We start from the raw sequence: 20,052 nt of genomic DNA on the forward strand, positions 1-20,052 counted from the left end.
GGGGTGAAGCGTGGACCCCAGAGCCTAGCTCGGCCTCCAGGCCTAGCACTTTTCACCCTTTGGCTTTACTTTCTTTCTCTGGGTCTCAGTTTCTTGATCTGTAAAACGGGTCTTGGAGGGCACCAGGAACAATCTTTGGTACACAAGGAGTCTTACATAAGTGTTGCTATTTTTATTTGATTCTTTAAAACTTTCTATTAAATTAGGCCACATGATCTAGCCACCTTTTAGGGGTAAAGAAATGGTGTTCAGAAAAGCTAAATGAAGTGAATTGGGCCAGCTGATTGTCCAAGTCAGGAACTTTCTATGGGCTTTTCTGGAATCTCATCACAGAGGTGGGAGCTCAGACGGTGGGATACACATCTGTGCTCTGGCCCCAGAGTTAAGCTTCAGCTTCCCTATCATGTCTGCCACTGCTCTGCCCACAGGAGACACAGGGTGTCAGCCTGCCTGCTTTGTGCCCTGAACCAAAAAATCAACTTGACCGGTGTGCTGAAAATGCATCAGTACAGAGCCCCGCTCCCTGCCTCCTCACCTGGTCGCTGGAAGAACCCACCCACCACTCAATAAGGGATCCACAGAGGACCCTAGGGGTTGGGCTCTACAGAGCGCCTGGGTGAACTCTGATGGGGGCTCAGGATTGGGCAGTTTGGCTAAACTGGCTGGTCCTCACCTGCCTTCCCCCTTAACACTTCACCCATATCCCTCCTCTCCCCTTCACAGGAGCCTCCTTCTCAGACCCTGTTCCTGGCCTTCCATCCTCTCCCCATGGCTGATGGTCCCTCCGAGGCAAACTCCTAAGGAATCACCATCACCCTCCTTTCTATTCTGGGGGCTTCAGAGAGAGCCCAGCTTGATGCCAGGACAAAGGACGGAGAACCTAAAGCACAGAAATCCCAGACCTGTTGTTCTCTTCCATCCAGCACGACCAGGGGCCCAGCTGCTAGCCAAGCCATGCCAGCCAGCGAGCTAGTGCCCCAGCATGCCTCCCCAGCGCTTCCTGCACTGACGGGGCCTGCGGGAGCAGACGCAGTGGGCAGTGAAGCCCTGGAGCGATGCCAGGCTGGAAGAGAGGTGAAAAGACCCCGGCTGTCAAGCGCAGTGTGGCCTTCCCGGGCTCCCTGCTCCTGGGGCCCAGCATGACCGCACAGGCCATCCGGCCAGGGAATTCTGAAGACCGGAGAGCAGCCCCCTGCCCAGGCATCAGGAACACCCCCCCCCACCTCGGAGAGCTGCTCTCAAGTAGACATACCTCTCTGGCTTTCCTCTGGTTCCTATTTCCAGAGCATAAGGCTGATCCCAACAAGCGACCACCCTGCATGCGGGGAGCCTGGGCCTGCCATCAGGCTCCCCCATACCTCAGGCTGTGGTAGGAGTGGAGCCCCTTACTCTGGCCCCACATCCCTCAAGCCTGCTCCTTCAGGCACAGAGAAGGAGGTGGGCCCTTGAGCCAGCACAGGTCATGGACTGACCTGGACTAAGACCATGCAGGCCCCTGTCTACACACTGCCTCCCCATTGCCCGCGGGGCTCCAGGGCCCCTTGCCTGGGCTGGGACTGGGGAGGCCAGGAGCCCTCTTCCCGGAGCTCTTGAGAACCACAGACCTCAGGGGCTGAAGTGAGCCAGGGGTGGGCAAGGTGGAAAGAGGAGAGAGGCAGGGGCAGATCCGTACTCCTTCCTGCCCCTGGCTGGGGGGTGTGGGAGCTTTGAGTTAACAGAGAGATTTGTGGAAAAGGGACAAAGATCATTTGGACCCCGAGGGGAAAGGAGAGCTGAGCACACACTACTTTGGAAATCATTCTATTTTAGACACAAAATGGGAACGAAAACATCCCTTGTTCCTGAGTTGGGAGCACGAGGAATAAGCCTGTGTCTTGTGCCCTCCCCGCCCCTCCCCCAGAAAGAACAGTGTGCATGTGCCGCCCCTGCACCAGGAGGGGCCACAGACAGGGACAGCCCTCTTCTGATTCTCTCACTCATGCTCCTGAAAGTTGGAAGCACAATTTTCCTCCCAAGTGGAGGAAAAGGAAAGGCCTGAGCCTACTGAAGAGGTGTTTATTTTTTAATGCTAACTGCCCCCACTCCGTTTAAACTCACAGGACCCTTCTGAGGACTGCTGAGAACCCACTCCTGGGTGGGTGGGAAGGATTCAGTCCAGCAACCTAACATTCAAAAAATAGCATTGGCTGCCGATTTTGAAATGGATTTAACTTCCCACAGCATTCGTGAAACCATCTGATGGGATCTTGTCCCTGAGAACCCTGAGCCACCTTGCAGGACGTTCCCCAGCCTCTTAACACTTTCGGTAGTGGCTCTGGAATCAACCCCTCGGAGCCAAGTGGGGTGGCGTGGGAGGGGAGGGAGGAGGAGTGCGCAGGGCACCCGCCCAACGAGTGAATTCATGCCCAGGCACGGCACTGCCTCACTCACCAAAACCAGCCCTGAATGCTCAGGTCAGCCTGGCTGGTCTTAGGCCACCTTCTTAGCCAAAAACCCAGGGCTCATTTTTCAGGAAATTGATAATGAACAACAAAATGGGATATCCTCTCTCTGTTTTTTTGTTTTTTTGACAGATGCTATTTCCGTCGTTTTCACCTAATAGCCTCTCTTAGCTGCATGTGTATTTATTTATAATTATAACCCTGGTGGACTGCAGCTTTCGTCTTTGTTGGGAATGAGTTTTTTTCCAAATCAGAGTTGGGTCCATGACTACAATTTGTTTCCCAGACCCAGTCTGTTCCTGCCCCCCACCACAAAGGAGTGAGGCTGGGGGCTCAGAGCCCTGAGAACAGAGCCTGGGGTGAGGGTGAGCCCATGCAGCTGCACCATCTGGTCTGTTTTAATTTAACTGTATTTAATTTGTTTCCAAAATTAAAAGTCAAACATGGTTTTTAACAGCCCTAATCCCCCGCAGCCCTGCCTTACTTTATTCTCATATCCTGTTTCAACCATCCAGCAGGTATTCATTTGGCAGGCATTATTCTAGAAGCTAGCACAGAGCAGTGAAAAACCAGAGCTCTTGTCTTCATGGAGCTTCCCTCCTTGGGAAACGAGACAGGTGGACACTAGACCAATCTACGGGATTTCAGATGTGATCCGGTCTAAGGAGAAGTATGAGACCAGATGGGGGTGTCATTTTAGAGTGTAGCCGAGGAGCTGATCTGTGCTCTCTAGGGTCGTGAGAAGAGCCTCTCTGATAAGGGGACAAAGCAGAGCAGCAGTGTGCAGACATGCAGTTAACCTGGGCCAGAGCTTTCCAGAAAAGATCTCGCTCCCATGCAGAGAGTACTTCGCATGTTTAAAGATCAGCAAAAAGGCCAGTGTGCCTGCAACTGACCGGCAGGATGGGAGGGGTAGGATGGGGGGTGGGATGAACGCGGTTGGTGGAGGCTGCAGAAGATGTTGGCCCCGGGAACCAGGGCGAAGCTTTTGGCTTCTCCCCGGAGTGACAAGGGAACTGGAGCCATTGAAGCGTTTGGAGCAAATGACCAACATGATCTAACTGGCTGTAAAGAAATCGCTCCCCTTCCTGAGCTGACAATAAACAGAGGGCAGGGCAGGCTAGGGGAGGCCACTCCTGCCGTGATCCCGGCCAGAGATGATGGTGAGTCAGAAGAGTAAACCTTGGGGCAGAGAGTGGGGCAGAGGGTCTTGTTCTGGACGTGTCTGAGGTACAGCCAGGAGAATCACCTGATGGAGTGGCTATGCAGTATGAAAGAGAGGAGCCAACACTAATCTGAGACACAGAATAGAATTGCCATTTCCTGCTACGGGGCGGAGTGCAGGAGGGATCACAGGGGAGTCATCAGAGTTTGGTGTCACACGCAGGAGAGAAGGTGAGTGGACAGCGAGTGAGCCTGGAGTTGGATGGAGAAAAACATCAGTGAGCACACATGTTGAGGCCCTTTACAAACCCCCAGCCAGTGAGGCCACCCACTGAGTGTGGACAGAGAGAAGAAAAGGCCCAAGGAGCAGGCCTGGAGACCTTTAGTAGTTAGAGATGGGGGTTATGAGGAGTCTTCTAAAAACTCTGTAATGAGGCCATCCGGTAAGGAAGGTCTGGACAAGCCATGAATAAACTCTGGAAGATGAGCTCTGCCAAGGGGCTTCGACAGAGAGAAGCTGCGGGGTGAGCTGGCAGATAAGAAGGTCAAGAACAGTAAGCTGGTACAAGAGGACCAATGCAGCCCTGCACAGATTTGGATAAAAGCAATTCAAGGGGTTTCTTCACTTTACAGGAGGGTCACTGTAAGATTCATTTAAACACTGGTTCGCTATCACATTTTCCAACAGAAGCCAACTTTTACATACACCTTTGTAAAATCATGCTCAGTGAAGTAAGGTGCAAGGACACTGCTCCCCAGTGCTGGCCATGCCCAAGCCCTGGTCTCACCTGTGTGTTAGCTCTGTGCTTTCCATTCCAAGGCAGTTCAGGAATAGCAGATGAGTTTGAGCAAGACTGGGGACTTAACCTGTCTCTGGCTCCCCGACCATTGTCCATGAAATTCACTTTAATAAGCTCCATTTCTCTGCCAATAGTGGACCATTGGGCCCAACCCCTTGTAACTGTCTGTCCCTGACCTAGGCTCAGCTCTTGGGCCCAGTGGCTTCACACTACAAATGCCCCCTTCCTTAGCCAAGCCCAAGATGTGAGCCATGGGGCTGCTGGGAGCCTCATGGCCTGCTATTCCCCAAAGGTCTTTATGGGCACTGTCCCGAGGAGGTGTTGGCTATCTTACTTTGATTATTATTGAAGATAATTCGTTTGTGGCAGTACAGCCCAGATGTTATATGTGAGGAAAACTCACCCGCTAACTCACAGGGAGAGCTCTTGGCTGTCCAGCCCATTCTTACCACCTGCCCACCAGCACCAGAACGGATCTGTATATGACTTCTCCTCCCCAAGGGCACTTCCGATCCACGATGACATTTCAGGCAGAATGAAGGTCAGGAGGAAGGTGGTAAGGAGCCAGGGGCTGGATCATCCCCTAACCGGGTAAAGTCAGTGTCTAGGCCTTGAGTGCCAGATGGGCTAAATGGGTGCCTGACCCCACAATGCCTTTGCCTGTGATAAACAGGGGCACAGACAGATCAGAAAAGTATCACCAAAAAGAGTTTGCTTCAACTCTCTTGCTTTATTGCAATTCAGGACAGTGAACCAGAGCTAACCCAGTGGATTCAAACCCCAGAACAAGCGCCTCAAACTTGGCCAGACAATTGCAAAGCAAGGCTGCCTCTCCTCCCTGCTGCTTAGTTACAGGAAGCTGAGGGAGAGAGACTGAGCTGGAGGTGGATCTGGGATAGGCCTGTGGGCCCCGTGGCTACACCAACATTCCGGGGAGACTACCTGCCCTGGCCCCTGGAGCTGGGCCTACAGATCAGGGTGTGGTTCCTACTAGGCTCTGCATTCCCTCCTCAGCTGATGCTTCTTCTCACTGAGTAAAACTGGAAATACTCTCTAATTCAGGAAAGTAAGTGGCTGAGTATTTCTGTTTCTCCTAAGCTTGGCTTGTCATCCTGTCAGATGTAATTAGAGTGGAAATGAGAAGGAGAAGACGTGTGTGTCTCTCAAACAGAATTTCTTCCAGAATCCCAGAGAAGGCTTGGGGAGGGTTGAGAAGAACAAAGATGATTCAGGTGAGACATCCACCAGCTTCCCTATCCTCTACAAATGGTGACAAACCTTCTGTTTCAGATGAAAAGGGGCCAGGAGTGGCGTGGCTGAGCACAGGTGAGAACATCATAGGAGCAAACTTGTGTCTAGAAGTCACGCCCAACTTAGGGCCCCAGGAATCATCACGTGGACATCTGATTAGACATTCCTACCCTAGAGAGGCATCCCTCTGTCGTCTCCCAGAAAAGAACGGAAGTAGGAAAGGTGCCCACAACAAAGCCCAGTCACGAAGCCACTTAGGTAAGAAGGGGGTCCCTCCTTCCTATTCCACTTTTCTTCCTTAGTTCTTCCAAATTTAGGGTCTTGAACTGATTGGTGGGCCTTGCTGTAGCCACGTGGCTGCCTGAGGATGCTACTTAAAGAAACTCTCCTGCATGGGAGTGTGTGAGGGAGCAGAGCACCAGCCTCTGGTCAGCTGGGAGGATGGTGGTGCTCTCCTGCTTCCTGCCACCAGGGGGCGCAGGACGGCGCCGCTCAATCAAGGTACTGGCTCCTGCCTAGGTGGGGTGTCTCAGTGAACTGTATCACAGGGCCTGCCATCTTCTCCTCGAAAACAATAACCTGGGGGAGAGAAGGGCTGGTGTGTGACAGCAGCAGAGGTTTGTCTTGGAGCCAGATAGGGGAAGGGATTGAGAACCAGAAGGAACAGGGACCCACAACTCATCAGCACCAAGGAGGAATACAGAAGGGGCTGGCTAAACCTTCTGCCCCCTCTCCTACCCTAACCAACCTAAATAGACTGAGACTCAGCCCCCCAGGGAAATACTATGATACCGGGGAGGGCTGGGGAAGGGAAGAAGCTGCCAGTGCTCCCACCTGGTTGATGCCTTGGTCCAACCAGGCACCTGGGAGGTAGAGGGTCTCCTGGGGTCCAATGTTCCAGTAGCGTCCAAGGTTTTGGCCATTGACGAATACAACCCCCTTCTCCCAGCCCTTTAATCAGAGTGGGAAAGGGATTAGTTGACCACGAAAGCCACCGAGTATAAAGTCACATGGGAAGACAGAGACAGACACATGCCATGCGCTCTTCTCTCAGCATCCAAGATATCAGCGTGAACGAATATTTCAACAGCCATGAGGTTAACATATGCGTGTTCTATCGCCTGTATCCACTAGCTCTAAGCCTCTCCAGCAACGTACCCAAGAGCAGACCTGGACCCTGAGAAGCACCGCCAGGTAGTTCTTCTGCTCTGAGTCTACTCCCCCACCCCTGGGAAGTCCCAGGGGCCTTTCAGAGAAGGCAACACAGAGAATCTCTGGGTACAGGTGGTATAGAGGGCTCCAGCAAGGACAGGTACAGGGCTTGGGCTCAGCGCTCTCTGAGGGAAGACTAGAGAACCCAGGCAGGGAGGGGACTACAAACCTCCAGCTTCATGAAGGTGTCAAAAGGGGAAAGGGAAATTGACAAGGCACCCAAAAAGAAAGCAGGGAACATAGGTTCTTCAGGGATAGGGCTCCATTTGTCGACGCTGAACCTATGAACAGAATGGAAGACAAGAAAGAAAGGAGGGCACTTTCTCAGATTTGGACCCTGTCCCGAATCTAATTACAAAGGCATTCCAAGTCCCCCCCTAACCTGTTAACCAGGGTATCATGGAAATTCCCTAGTCTCTAGCGCTGGTACTGCCCCTACCTTGGGCAAGTTGCTCTGGGTTCTGGGTCTGTTTACACTTGAGTGAGAGGGGCTAGGGCAGAGCAGTTCTCTGGGCCTTCCTGCCTCTTACTGCACGTTATCCATGGGTTCACAAACTTCATGGGGTGGGGACTCACCTCTGAAAAAAGCTCTTTTTCATATCCAGACTGTAGATTCTGAATTTTTTCAGGGGAGAATCATTCAGATAGATATTTCCAATTAAACCTATGGGAAGGAGGCAAGGAAACATGAATGAGGCCAAAGGCAGGGGCACAGCTGACCCAGCTAAGGCTCTGCACATACATGGAGAATTTCTGAAAAGTTCCAGTGAGGATTCCTCCAGAAGTATATACTCCCTACAGAGCTCTCCATATGGCATAAAACCTTCTCTAGAAATCCCAGAGGAGAAAAGAATGAGTCATAGTGGTGTTTGCCAGGACCTCCCTAGGATTTGTGTGGAAGAATACACCCAAGGGCAATGAGAGCTGAGAATGTCACTGGGTGAGAACAATCTCTGGCCTCTCTCTGAAGGGGAAGCTCCCTTTTGGGGATAAGAATTACAACACAATAAAACGAGGCTCAAAGGGCAGATAATCAAGTGGTCACAGCAGTTCTAACTTAGCTTCAAGGTCAGATTCAGTGGGGTCCCAGACTAAACAGACTTAATAACTCAGCCAGAAATCTTCTACATAACCTAGGATTAAAGATATATTAAGTATTTAAAATGTGAACAGATGGCAATATGACTTGGAGATCCAAGTCCGAGGACCCACACACACTTGCACGGTGAATAGCTAGTGGCTTGGGGAAGGGGCCAGCAATGTTAGTCCTGGAGCAGCTCCCACAGTCCTCACAATCATGGAGCTGCTGAGTTGCTAGAGAGGGAATGTGAATAGGATGGGAAGTGCAGACTCTTAATTTGCAGGTGCAGGTGTGGGGGAAGGGGAGGTCTTTGACTTATAGGGGAGAAGTACTCCACAGTGACAGTCCAGAGCACATTTTACTCAGGAACCTAGGGAGGCAAAGACTGGGAATAGGGTGAACCTGGCAATCCCTTTCTGACCACAGGAAAGCAAAGGAAGTGAAGACGGGCCTGGAGATGGAGCTCCTTAGGGAAGAAGCCAAGATCCAGAGAGGAACACTGGGGGATTATTTAGGGGAAAAGGAAGGTAAGCCTGGACAGTGCTAGAAGCTACCATGAGGCCTATCTGGAGAGGGCCAAACCCCAAGACCCAAGAAACCCCCAATGGCTGGGCCACAGCACTTCCCAGGCAGGAAAGGAAGGGGTGCACAAGTTTCCTCATTACAAAGGCAAACACCCATGAGAGAGTTGGGAGGTCACCAGTATCCCTTACCATAGCAGGATTTATTTCTCTAAATTCTTGTGTTATAACTTACATGAAACCACCTACATTTTGATAGATGAAAAGGAAGAGGCCAATTTAAGCACAGAAGGTTTAGAAGGCCAGGAAAAATAAAATGAGTTGGTGGAATATTCCTAGGGGAGGATTCCATCAAGAGCCTTTTGTTTCCTGTATGTACTTCCTCCTCCCTACCACAAATGAGATCATCGGTGGGTTTCCACAGTGGATCAAGAAAAGAAATTCTGGGGCACCTGGGTGGCTTAGCCAGTTAAGTGTCCAACTCTTGGTTTCAGTTCATGTCATAATTTCAGGGTCTTGAGATCAATCCCTGTGTTGGGCTCCATGCTCAGCACAGAGTCTGCTTGAGATTCTCTCCCTTTCCCTCCCTTTCTGCCTCTCCCCCCATTCACATTTGTGCGTGCTCGCTCTCTCTCCCTCTAAAATAAATAAATAAAAACTCTTAAAAAAAGAAAAAAGAAAAGAAGAGAAAAGGAAGAAAAGAAAAGAAAAGAAAAGAAAAGAAAAGAAAAGAAAAGAAAAGAAAAGAAAAGAAAAGAAAAGAAAAGAAAAATTCAGTGTGGAGACCCAAGGAGGCAGGGGTCCTATGCCATTTTTGGCTTCCTGGGAATCCCCTTCCTTAAGCCTCACCACCCCCAGCCCAGCCCCAGCAGATAGCCCCTGCTAAAGCAGACTGCAACCCAGGGAGATCTGGAGAGGCTGGCTCAGCGTTCCCTGTGTGTTCACCATGGACATGTGGACAACATGCAAAAGAAAGAGGTCAGAACCCAAGTGGGCCTTTCGGAAGGCACACTTCCCCTCTCTCCAATGGGGTTCCATGAGTTAACTCCTTCCAATGGGCCTCTGCAACCCACCTCTCTCTAACGGGTCTCCATGATCCACCTCCCTCCAATGGGTTTCCATCACCTACCTCCCTCCAATGGGCCTCCACAAACCACCTCCTTCCAGTGGGCCTCCATGACCCACCTCCCTTCAATGGGTTTCCACAATCCAATTCCCTCCAATGGGCCACCATGACTCCACCTCACTACAGTCAGCCTCCATGACCAGCTGGTGCACTGGTTTGAAGAAAAGATAGCCAGGCATTGCTGAGCCCTAGAAGCTCTTCTCTCAGCACATGCTATGACCCACCTTTGCGCTGGTCATCAATGTTATCCCCGTAGTTGACTCGCCCGCGATTCTCCACCAAGATCCTCAGCCTGGTGTAACCCTGCCAGGAACACAGTGGTTGATGATGACCACCTGATTACCCAGCCATAAGATCACAGCTGCACCTCAGAGTTTCTTTGTGGAACCCCAATTCTTCCCTGAACTCTGAGAATGGGGGTGAAAGAGTACCCGCTGATCAGATAGCAATGTTTTGCCCCTTTTTCCATCAGCAGCTCTGTGGTTAAGGAGCCTCCTGTCTTCCAGGTCTTCCTCTTTCACTCCCACCAAATCTGCTCAGGAAGCAGCTGATGCTAGCCATCACCCAGCTCCCTAGGATAACAAACCTGGATCAAGGGAATAACAATCTTCTTCCTTTCATAGTCCAAGAATCCTACAGACACTGTGTTCACAAATACCTGCCAAATGAATAGACAGAAAGCATCCATGGTCGACAGGAGGGAGGCATTAGAGGCATCTCTGATAAGCAAAGAAAGGGGTAACATTATGTGTGTGCAGTGAAAATGGGGGTAAGCCAGGCATAGAGGAAAAACAAATGCCCATGATTGCAGCTGAAAAGGACAGCAGAGCTGATGGCGATGGGCCATTTCTACACACTGGTAACAGGCAGATATGTGAGCACTGAGGAGAGAGTCAGATGCATATGGTAGGGCTTGATGACTACAAGGTCACAAGAAATAAGAGAAGATGCCCCAAGATTAGAGCAGAAATCAATGGTATAGAAATCCAAAAATAAATAAATAAATAAATTAATTAAGTAGAACAGATCAAGGAAAGTAGGAGCGGGTTTATTGAAAGAATCAGTAAGATCGATAAACCCCTTGCCAGATTTATCAAAAATAAAAGAGAAAGGACCCAAATAAATAAAAACATGAATGACAGAGGAGAGAAATCACAACCAACACTGAAGAAATACACACAATTATGAGACATATTTTGAGCAATTATATGCCAACAAATTAAGCAATCTGGAAGAAATGGATGCATTCCTAGAAACATATAAACAGAAATAAATAGAAAACCTGAACAGATGCATAACCAGCAAAGAAACTGAATCAGTAATCAAAAATCTCCCAACAAACAAGAGTCCAGGGACCGATGGCTTCCCAGTGGAATTCTACCAAACATTTAAAGAAGAATTAATACCTATTCTTCTGAAACTGTTTCAAAAATAGAAATGGAAGGAAAACTTCCAAACTCAATTCTATGAGGCCAGCATTACTTTCTTTCCAAAACCAAACAAAGACCCCACCAAAAAGGAAAATTACAGACAAATATCCCTAATGAACATGGATAAAAAAAATTCTCACCAAGCTACTAGCTAATAGGATCCAACAGAACATTCAAAGGATTATTCACCACGACCAAGTGGGATTTATTCCTGGGCTGCAAGGGTGGTTCAACATCCACGAATCAATCAGTGTGATACATAACATTAATAAAAGAAAGGACAACGACCATAGGATCCTTTCAACTGATGCAGAAAAAGCCTTTGACAAAATACAGCATCTTTTCTTGATTAAAACTCTCCAAGTGTAGGGATAGAGGGAACATACCTGAATATACATATACAAAAAACCCACAGCGAATATCATCCTCAATGCGGAAAAACTGAGAGCTTTTCACCTAAGGTCAGGAACACGACAGGAATGTCCACTCAAACCACCGTTGTTCAACATAGTGCTAGAAGTCCTAGCTTCAGCAATCAGACAATAAGAAATAAAAGGCATCCAAATCAGCAAAGAAGTCAAACTTTCACTCTTTACAGATGACATGATATTCTATGTACAGAACCCAAAAGACTCTACCCCAAAATTGCTAGAACTGACACAAGAATTCAGCAAAGTGGGGGTGCCTGGGTGGCTCAGTCGTTAAGAGTATGCCTTCGGCTCAGGCCCTGATCCCAGGGTCCTGAGATCGAGCCCCGCATTAGGCTTCCTGCTCTGCTGGGAGCCTGCTTCTTCCTCTCCCACTCCCCCTGCTTGTGTTCCCTTTCTCACTGGCTGTCTCTCTCTGTCAAATAAATAAATAAATAAATAAATAAATAAATAAATAAATAAATAAATGAATGAATTCAGCAAAGTGACAGGATATAAAATAAATGCACAGAAGTCAGTTACATTTCTATACACTAACCATAAGACAGAAGAAAGAGAAACCAAAGAATTGATCCCGTTTACAATTACACCAAAAACAATAAGATATCTAGGAATAAACCTAACCAAAGAGATAAAGGATCTATACTCTAAAACCTATAGAACACTTATGAAAGAAATTGAGGAAGACATAAAGAAATGGAAAAACATTCCATGCTCATGGCTTGGAAGAACAAATATTGTTAAAATGTATATGCTACCCAAAACAATATAATCCCTATCAAAACACCATCAGCATTTTTCACAGAGCTGGAACAAACAACCCTAAAATTTGTATGGAATCAGAAAAGTCCCCAAATAGCCAAAGTAATGTTGAAAAAGAAAACCAAAGCTGATGACATCACAATTCCAGACTTCAAGTTGTATTACAAAGCTGTAATCATAAAGACAGTATGGTATTGGCACAAAACAGACACATAGATCAATGGAACAGAATAGAGAACCCAGAAATGGACTCTCAACTCTAAGGTCAACTAATCTTTGACAAAGCAGGAAAGAATATCCAATGGGAAAAAAAAAAAAAAAGACAGTCTCTTCAATAAATGGGGTTGGAAAACTTTGATAACCACATGCAGAAGAATGAAACAGGACCACTTTCTTACACCATACACAAACATAAATTCAAAATGGATAAAAGATCTAATGTAAGACAGGAATCCATCAAAATCCTCGAGATGAACGCAGGCAGCAACCTCTTGACCTCGGCCACAGCAATTTCTTGCTAGACACATCTCCAAAAGCAAGAGAAACAAAAGCAAAAATGAACTAATAGGAGTTCATCAAGCTAAAAAGCTTTTGCACAGCAAGGAAAACAGTCAACAAAACTAAAAAAGGCAGCCTATGGAATGGGAGAAGATATTTGCGAATGTCTTATCAGATAAAGGGCTAGTATCCAAAATCTATAAAGAACTTACCAAATTCAACACCCGAAAAACAAAAAAATCTGGTCAAGAAATGGGCAGAACACATGAACAGACATTTCTCTAAAGAAGACATACAAATGGACAACAGACACATGAAAAATGCTCAACATCAAGGAAATACAGATCAAAACCACAATGAGACACCACCTCACACTGGTCAGAATGGCTAAAATTAACAAGTCAGGAAACAATAGATGTTGGTGAGGATGTGGAGAAAGGGGAACCATCTTACACTGTTGCTGGGAATGCAAACTGGTGCAGCCCCTCTGGAAAACAGTATGGAGGGTCTTCAAAAAGTTAAAAATAGAGCTACCCTATGACCCAGCAATTGCACCACTAGGTATTTTATCCAAAGGATATAAACATAGTGATTCGAAGGAGCACATGCATTCCAATGTTTATTGCAGCAATGTCCACAATAGCCAAAGTATGGAAAGAACCCAGATGTCCATCAACAGATGAGTGGATAAAGAAGATGTGTTATATATGTACAATGGAGTATTACTCAGCCATGAAGGAAGAATGAAATCTTGCTGTTTGCAACGATGTGGATGGAGCGAGAGTGTATTATGCCAAGCGAAATAAGTCACTTAGAGAAAGACAAATACCATACAATTTCACTCATATATGGAATTTAAGAAACAAAACTGATGAACATAAGGGAATGGAAAGAAAAATAAAGTAAGATGAAAACAGAGAGGGAGACAAACCATACGAGACTCTTAACTACAGGAAACAAACTGAGGGTTGCCAGAGGGAAGGTGGGTGGAGGATGGGGTCACTGGGTGATGGGCATTAACGAGGGCACTTGAAGTTATGAGCACTGGGTATTGTATGCAACTGTTGAATCACTAAACTCTACCTCTGAAACTAATAATACAGTATACGTTAATTAATTTGAATTTAAATTTAAAAAATTTTTTAAAAAGAGAAATCACCCCTACCTGTCCGCGGTCACGCACAAGACCACTGAGGATGCCCGATGAAGCAATGGTGGTCTCGTACAGAGTGTACCCAAAGGACTGTCCATTTCCATTGTTTATTGGCAGGTTCTCCATATTGACTGGTTTTTCAGAATTGACTGGCTGTATAGAGAAGAGTAGGGGAAGATATAGGCTAGGCAGAAGAGAAAAGAGGCAGCAACTTCATCTTGAGCCTTCTGGGGGAGTGCAGGTTAGCAGAGAGATCCCCACCTGGGACTGGGGGGTTGGGGGAAGAGGCCCTCTAACCTTTTTGTCTAGTTTGACCTCTCATTATATAAACATGGGGAGCCAATCCGGCCAATTGGCCCTCCAAGCTCCAAAATTCTGATTTTGACTTCTCCTCTCATTGGCCCTATGGCTGTCCAGGGTCACAGGGATGGCAGGTATGTGATAACAATGGAACGAAGTCCGGAGATGTACCAGACCTGTAGCCTTTCAATCCACCTTCATTTCTGCATCACAGCACCCCACTGGGTCAGCTCCAGGGATGCAACCTCTTCTCCGAGGGGGATACAGTCCATTCACTTGCCTCTTCACCCTCCTCCCTGTCCACCAAGGCTGGAGAGAGAGACTGCCTACTGTGTTACCCAGTTTTTCTTCAAGTTCTTTTTGCTCCTTTCCACTTCACACTCTAGCACCAATTTATTCTTTTTCCTCTGAGCTCTACAGTCAGGGAGTGGACCTCTAGCTATCAAGCACTGGTTTTTCTCCCTCCACAGCCCCACTGGCCCACCTAGCGACTGCCCCAGCTTCCCCGCCTCAAGGCACTCACCTCCTCCATGTACTGCAGGGCATCCCACAGTGACAGGTATAAATTTGGTCTCAAGGGCTCATATGCAGTCTTGGGAAGAAGGTCAGGTTGGGGAGGAAGAGGGACACCTGCAACACAGACAACAGGGCCATCCCAAGAGAACCCAAAAAGTCACTGCCACCTCCAGTCTCCCCAGCCCCTGGCTCCTGTCCTCAGCCCAATGTGCTCCTTTATCCCAGAGCCAAGAGGGAAACATTCTTAGGCTGCCTGGCCCCGCTAGGAAGGCAACATGGGGGCGGGGGGTGTAGTGGACTTGACTTTCTCATATCCTCAGAAGTCTTAACGCCCATAGAGAGGTAAAGCTGGTGACAAACTACAATGAAAACAGTCTCTCAAACTTCCCTGTCCTTGTCTAGAGACATTCTTGCACACAGGTCAACTGGGGTTGAGATGGGGTAGTGAAGAAGTAACTCTTTAAGGGTCTCAGAGCAAAAGCAAGGGCCCAAAAAGTTGGTGCTTGAGTCTGCTGTCTGCCCGGTACCTGAAAGAGAGCCAAAGAAACCTCGGAGCTTGAAGTACTTGGCTGTGTAATCCCCGGCCTCTGTCAGCACTGCATCATAGTCTGCAAGACACCAGGACACTGTCACCGGTCACAGCAGCAAAAAGAGAAGGGAGAAGCTGGGGTGTGGCGGCAGGGTCCTCATCCCAGCAATTTGGGAAGCAGAACACTTTTGGTGTGAGCCATCAGTCAGAATGCAAGAAATACTAGATACTATAAAGTACCACCAAAAGTGCCATGGCCATAGCATGACCCTTCATTTCCTGCATCTTGCCTACCTTTAGGGGACTCTCCACCCAAAGGGGGTCAGGGGTCACACATCTCAAGGGCCTAAGTAGGGAGAAGAGGCTGCCCCCATCAAAGGACCTTCCCTCATCCTGGCTGTACCTCTCACTTCCTCCAGTGACTTCCAAAGGCTCATGGGCATGTCAGTGGGCTTTAGTCTCCTACTGCTCTAGTAGTTTAGAAGTGATAATCCAGGCAAAACCATCCCTTCCCCAGGCACTCTAGAGCCAAATGCATTAAAGGTGCCAGACACTGCCCCAAAAGGACTCAGCATAAAAAGCCCCAGACATGCAAATGTGGGGTGTTCCAGGGAGGGTCGCTGTTGGGGAATACTTGCCATAGCTGGTGACATCAGATTTATATTCATGAAAATGCATGGCCCCATTTATGAAGCCAAAGTTGGTACCTCCATGGAACATGTAGAGGTTGATGGAGGAGCCAGCATCGAGGATGGCAGACACTGTTTTTAGAACCTCTGCAGGAGGAGAGGAGAAAGGGGATGTGCAGAGCGAGTCAGAGTTTGAGACAAGCCACAAGTCCTGTTGGCCTCTCAGCTTTCCTGATCCCCCTCAACCCCATCAAATTCAACTCCATAGCTCTGCCCTTCAGCTTCCATTAGAATCACAATCACAGAAGATGAGGGGTATGAAGAGAAAAGGGCCAGCACCCCAGCCCCCGAGCTGCAGCCTTCCAGCTGTTGGTTCCATCATGGCCAAGTGTCCAACGACTGTGATCTGAACAATGGCAGCCTCCCGCCTCCATCCTTCTCAACCATTACTCATACATGGTAAGAGGCAAAAGACTGGACTCTTAATTGGAGATGTAATTTCTGACCACCTCCCCAGTCCCACCTCTATTAGAGAATTAGCCAAAGATGTGAAAAGTTAGCATCAAAGGAGAAATATAAAGTATTAATATACATATATATACACACACACATACATATACATTGGCAATCAGATTGACAATTATTAAAAATTATTTTAATACCCAGTGTTGATGAATCTGTGGGAAATAGGTATTCTCATTTAATAATAGGAAGAATTGCTATAATCTTCCCAGAGAGCAGTTTAGTACATATATATCAAAATGGAATTAATGTAGCAATTCTATTGCTAGGAACTTATCCTAGGGAAATAATATGCCAGGTATGCAAAACTGAATGTTCTAGGATGTTCACTGCAATGGTGTTCGATGAACAAAAACCACTAGAAACAACCTAAATGTTCATCAATAAGAGAATGGCTAAATAAATTGTGGTTTAATCACCAATACAACAGGGTTCTTTGCATTCTTTAATACAGTGATGGAATCTCTAATAGTATAGAAGGCCGTTCACTTGTGTCAATCAGGCCCAAGCAGGTAACAAAGAGCAGATACGACCGCGAGTGTCCCTATCTCTGTGTGTCCGTACAGGGCTGCAGACAGATGTGCAGAACTGTCTGCACGATGTACAGCTGACCCCTGAACGACACGGGTTTGAGCTGCATGGCTCCATTTACACATGATTTCTTACAGTGCAGTGCTGTGAAGTATTTCTCTTGCTTGGGATTTTCTTCACAACACTGTCTTTTCTCTAGCTGGCTTTATTGTAATAACACAGAATATGATACAGACAACATACATAATCTGTGTTAATCAATTGTATGCTATCGGTAGGTTTCTGGTCAATAGTAGGCTATTAGTCATTAAGTTGGGAGGGAGTCAAAAGTTATACCCAGACTTCAAGTGTGCAGAGGGGTCAGCACCCCTAACTGACACATTGTTCCAAAGTCACCTGTATGTGTTTTCTCTGGGCTCTGGGGTTTTTATTTCTTCTTTCTACATTTTCTGTATTTGCTGGATGTTTGCAATAGGTAGACATTGCTTATCTAATTATAAAAACATAATAAAGCAGGGTTAAGAGTCCTACCATTCACTTCAAATGTCTAGACACATGACTGTGGGATATCAAGAGCTGACTATGACATGCAGATAATCCCAGGAGCCTTGCACCCTACAGCTCATTGACATCAATTAGCAGGTTATTTGGAACTGATTTTTACTTCATAGGTCAATACACGGGTTGGGTGTAGGTACCGCAAAGCACTCACCAGAAGAATCCAGGATGTTGTGTGGGCCTCCCCATGAGTCAAACCACCCTGTCCAGTACTCCATCACCATCTTGGGCTGAACCCTCTGGGCACCACAAAATGAGAAGTTAGCTGGCCCAAAGAGGCAGAGGGGAATTCTTCCTTCGGGGAAATCCCAGCCCTTCTCCCTCCCAACGCTTCCCTGGCCACACACTCCTTGCCGTTAAGGCCATCAAAAGCAGTGTGCAGGTGAGGACCAAATGCACCTGCACCAGCTTACCCTCCACATGTGGCCTCCACACTGCAGTGGAAAGCAGAATGAACTACCAAAGTTGATGCAGGACACCCTGCTGCCTTGGCATGGTTTTAATGTTGCATACAGAGAAAGCAAGAAAACACAGGGATGTGTTCAAAGGAAGTCTGCATCCAAATGCAGCATGTGCTCTGGGAGTCTTTTCCTATATGGGTTTGCTTTCTGGGTCAAGCCAAGCTTTGCCTCTCCTTTCTCAGGGAAGGAGAATGTTCTATCAGGATAATTCCACCTCTGACAGGCACCCCGTGGAGGCAGACCCCTCAGTTGCTGTTTCCCTTTAGCTAGAAGAGTCAGAGGGCTGTAGAGTGGGCCCCTCTTTGAGGTCTAGCTTAAACATATGTTTAGAAAACTGGACAAGAAAATCAGGAAGTTACTTAGCACAGCTATTCACAGTGCAGGCCCTGCAGCCACGGTGTCTGGCTTCAGACGTTGGCTAGGACATTCGATGACAGTTAAGTCTCTAATATTACTTCAGAATACTGACTTTGGTGCGGGACTACCCCAAGGATGCAGAAATCATTCCCAGAACCATGCTCTACTGTGCCGTGTTTGCAGAAGCACCAGGGCATCGGGGGGAGATATATGGACTAATACTCTCGTGTTTCAGGTTCCGCACCAGAGAGCCGTCCTCATTTATCAAGTACTTTCTCTGTTAGTGATGGCCTTACATTTAGAGGGCAACACATACAGAGCAACGAAATCTGGTCCAGAGTGATGGGGTAGATTTCTTATCTGCTGAGTAGAAGATACCAACCACGCCAGAGGAAAAGCCAAAGTAGTCACGATAATTTTTTTTAGCAAGACTGGTGGTTTGGTTTTTTTTTAACAGCTGTCTACCTCCCAAGAAGAGGATATACTGTACCATGTTTAAGTCACTAAGGGAGAAATAGATTCTATGTGCCACATGTCAATGATCTCCAGGGCCAGGAGGGGGTCTCTGACTTGAGAGTGCCAGGGCCAAGGTATGGGGGTGCTCAACAACGGCCCAGGTCACTGTCCTTCATGATGTGGTTAAGAGCTAGAGCTTTGCCTCGGTCAGACTGTGCTGTACCCTTTTACCTGCCACTGACCGGGTGCTCTATTTGTTCTCAAATCTGTCTCCTGAACTGTACAACAGTAACCACAGTAGCCAGCGGACCTGGTTACTAGAGAATTAAATGAGATAATGCACGTAAAGCCTTTCGCGCATGGTGCCTAGCACTTGGGAAGTGCTCAAGAAACACGTTAATTATCTTCACCATTGGGCATGCACATGGGGTCCAGCGAGGTGCTGGTGGACACCCCAAGTTTAGCAGAGCTGAGCCTGTCCAGTTTGAGCATTCAAAGCAGACTCTGATCTAAGTCCCCTTCCTTGAGAAAATCAGACATCACTGAACTGCAAATGAAACGGCCATGAACGGTGCCAGTCTGTCAGGCAGGATGACCCGGTCTGGGTGCACAGGTGTAGGGCCCCCAATCGAAGGATGATCCTAAAGCAGTCAACATGAAGCCTTGCTTTCCCGGGTGTTTTCCAAATATTACTTCATTTGCTCCTCAAACAACCCCATGATGGAGTACTGTCATCCCCCTTCACAGAAGAGGAATCTTCACAGAGAGGTCACACTACCAGGTGGGCAGAGAGACAGCTCACAGCATCCTAGGTCTGCCTTAGCCAGCCCTCAAGTATGATCCTATTAAGTTGCCGGGCAGTTATTTTTTTGTTTGTTTGTTTATCTCCCCAGGTAGGTCACAAACCTCATGAGGGCAAAGACCTGCCATCTTAGTCACCACAGGGTGACAGGGCCTAGCCACATTCCACACACAGAGCAGGCACTGAGTCAGCCCAGGAGGAAGGAAGGAAAGGAGAAAGGGGCTGGACCTGGGCCCCCCCGGGACCTACTATCTCTCCCTTGATCAGCCTAACAAAGTCTGGTGGCATCAGGTCCCATCCTGCCCCATCTCTTCCTGGTCACCTTCCCTGCGCATTCGGCTTGTCCCTCTAAACTCAGGTAGGAGCCCCATCATACACACAGGTGGCCCTCATCTTCCACAGCTTCACACTCCCCTGGTGACTTCATGTGGCTGTGCCTTTGGACCTACTTCTGCTCTAAGCAATGAACAGGTGGAATGGAGAGCAGCCCCAGCATCCCTGCAGGCCTAGTCACGGTGACACTA

The 20,052-nt window shown here is 47.9% G+C and overlaps 2 protein-coding genes across 3 annotated transcripts in view; one reads left to right on the forward strand and one right to left on the reverse strand.

Annotated features, from left to right (window-relative positions):
- Nucleotides 1-2,904, forward strand: part of B3GAT1 (beta-1,3-glucuronyltransferase 1) — a 30,581-nt gene extending 27,677 nt beyond the window's left edge. Inside the window, exon 7 of the mRNA XM_045790753.2 lies at nucleotides 724-2,904. The gene's annotated coding sequence lies outside the window, so the exon portion shown is untranslated. The remainder of the gene's footprint in view (nucleotides 1-723) is intronic.
- The window catches only part of GLB1L2 (galactosidase beta 1 like 2), a 49,686-nt gene continuing 32,525 nt past the window's right edge, over nucleotides 2,892-20,052 (reverse strand). The window contains exons 9-19 of one of the 2 annotated variants that reach the window (XM_045790752.2): nucleotides 17,607-17,691; nucleotides 15,851-15,988; nucleotides 15,211-15,291; nucleotides 14,691-14,797; nucleotides 13,880-14,020; nucleotides 10,183-10,254; nucleotides 9,821-9,899; nucleotides 7,445-7,532; nucleotides 7,038-7,149; nucleotides 6,491-6,607; nucleotides 2,892-6,235 (exon numbers count right to left, since the gene is read on the reverse strand). In XM_045790752.2, the coding sequence (XP_045646708.1) occupies nucleotides 6,149-6,235; nucleotides 6,491-6,607; nucleotides 7,038-7,149; nucleotides 7,445-7,532; nucleotides 9,821-9,899; nucleotides 10,183-10,254; nucleotides 13,880-14,020; nucleotides 14,691-14,797; nucleotides 15,211-15,291; nucleotides 15,851-15,988; nucleotides 17,607-17,691 (1,107 nt within the window). In that variant the 3' untranslated portion in view covers nucleotides 2,892-6,148. The remainder of the gene's footprint in view (nucleotides 6,236-6,490; nucleotides 6,608-7,037; nucleotides 7,150-7,444; nucleotides 7,533-9,820; nucleotides 9,900-10,182; nucleotides 10,255-13,879; nucleotides 14,021-14,690; nucleotides 14,798-15,210; nucleotides 15,292-15,850; nucleotides 15,989-17,606; nucleotides 17,692-20,052) is intronic. The other variant, XM_087868260.1, reaches the window with a different exon arrangement.

This window comes from Ursus americanus, chromosome 16 (genome assembly GCF_024610735.1).
Source record: "Ursus americanus isolate L20-20 chromosome 16, mUrsAme1.1.p, whole genome shotgun sequence".
Lineage (NCBI taxonomy): Eukaryota > Metazoa > Chordata > Mammalia > Carnivora > Ursidae > Ursus > Ursus americanus.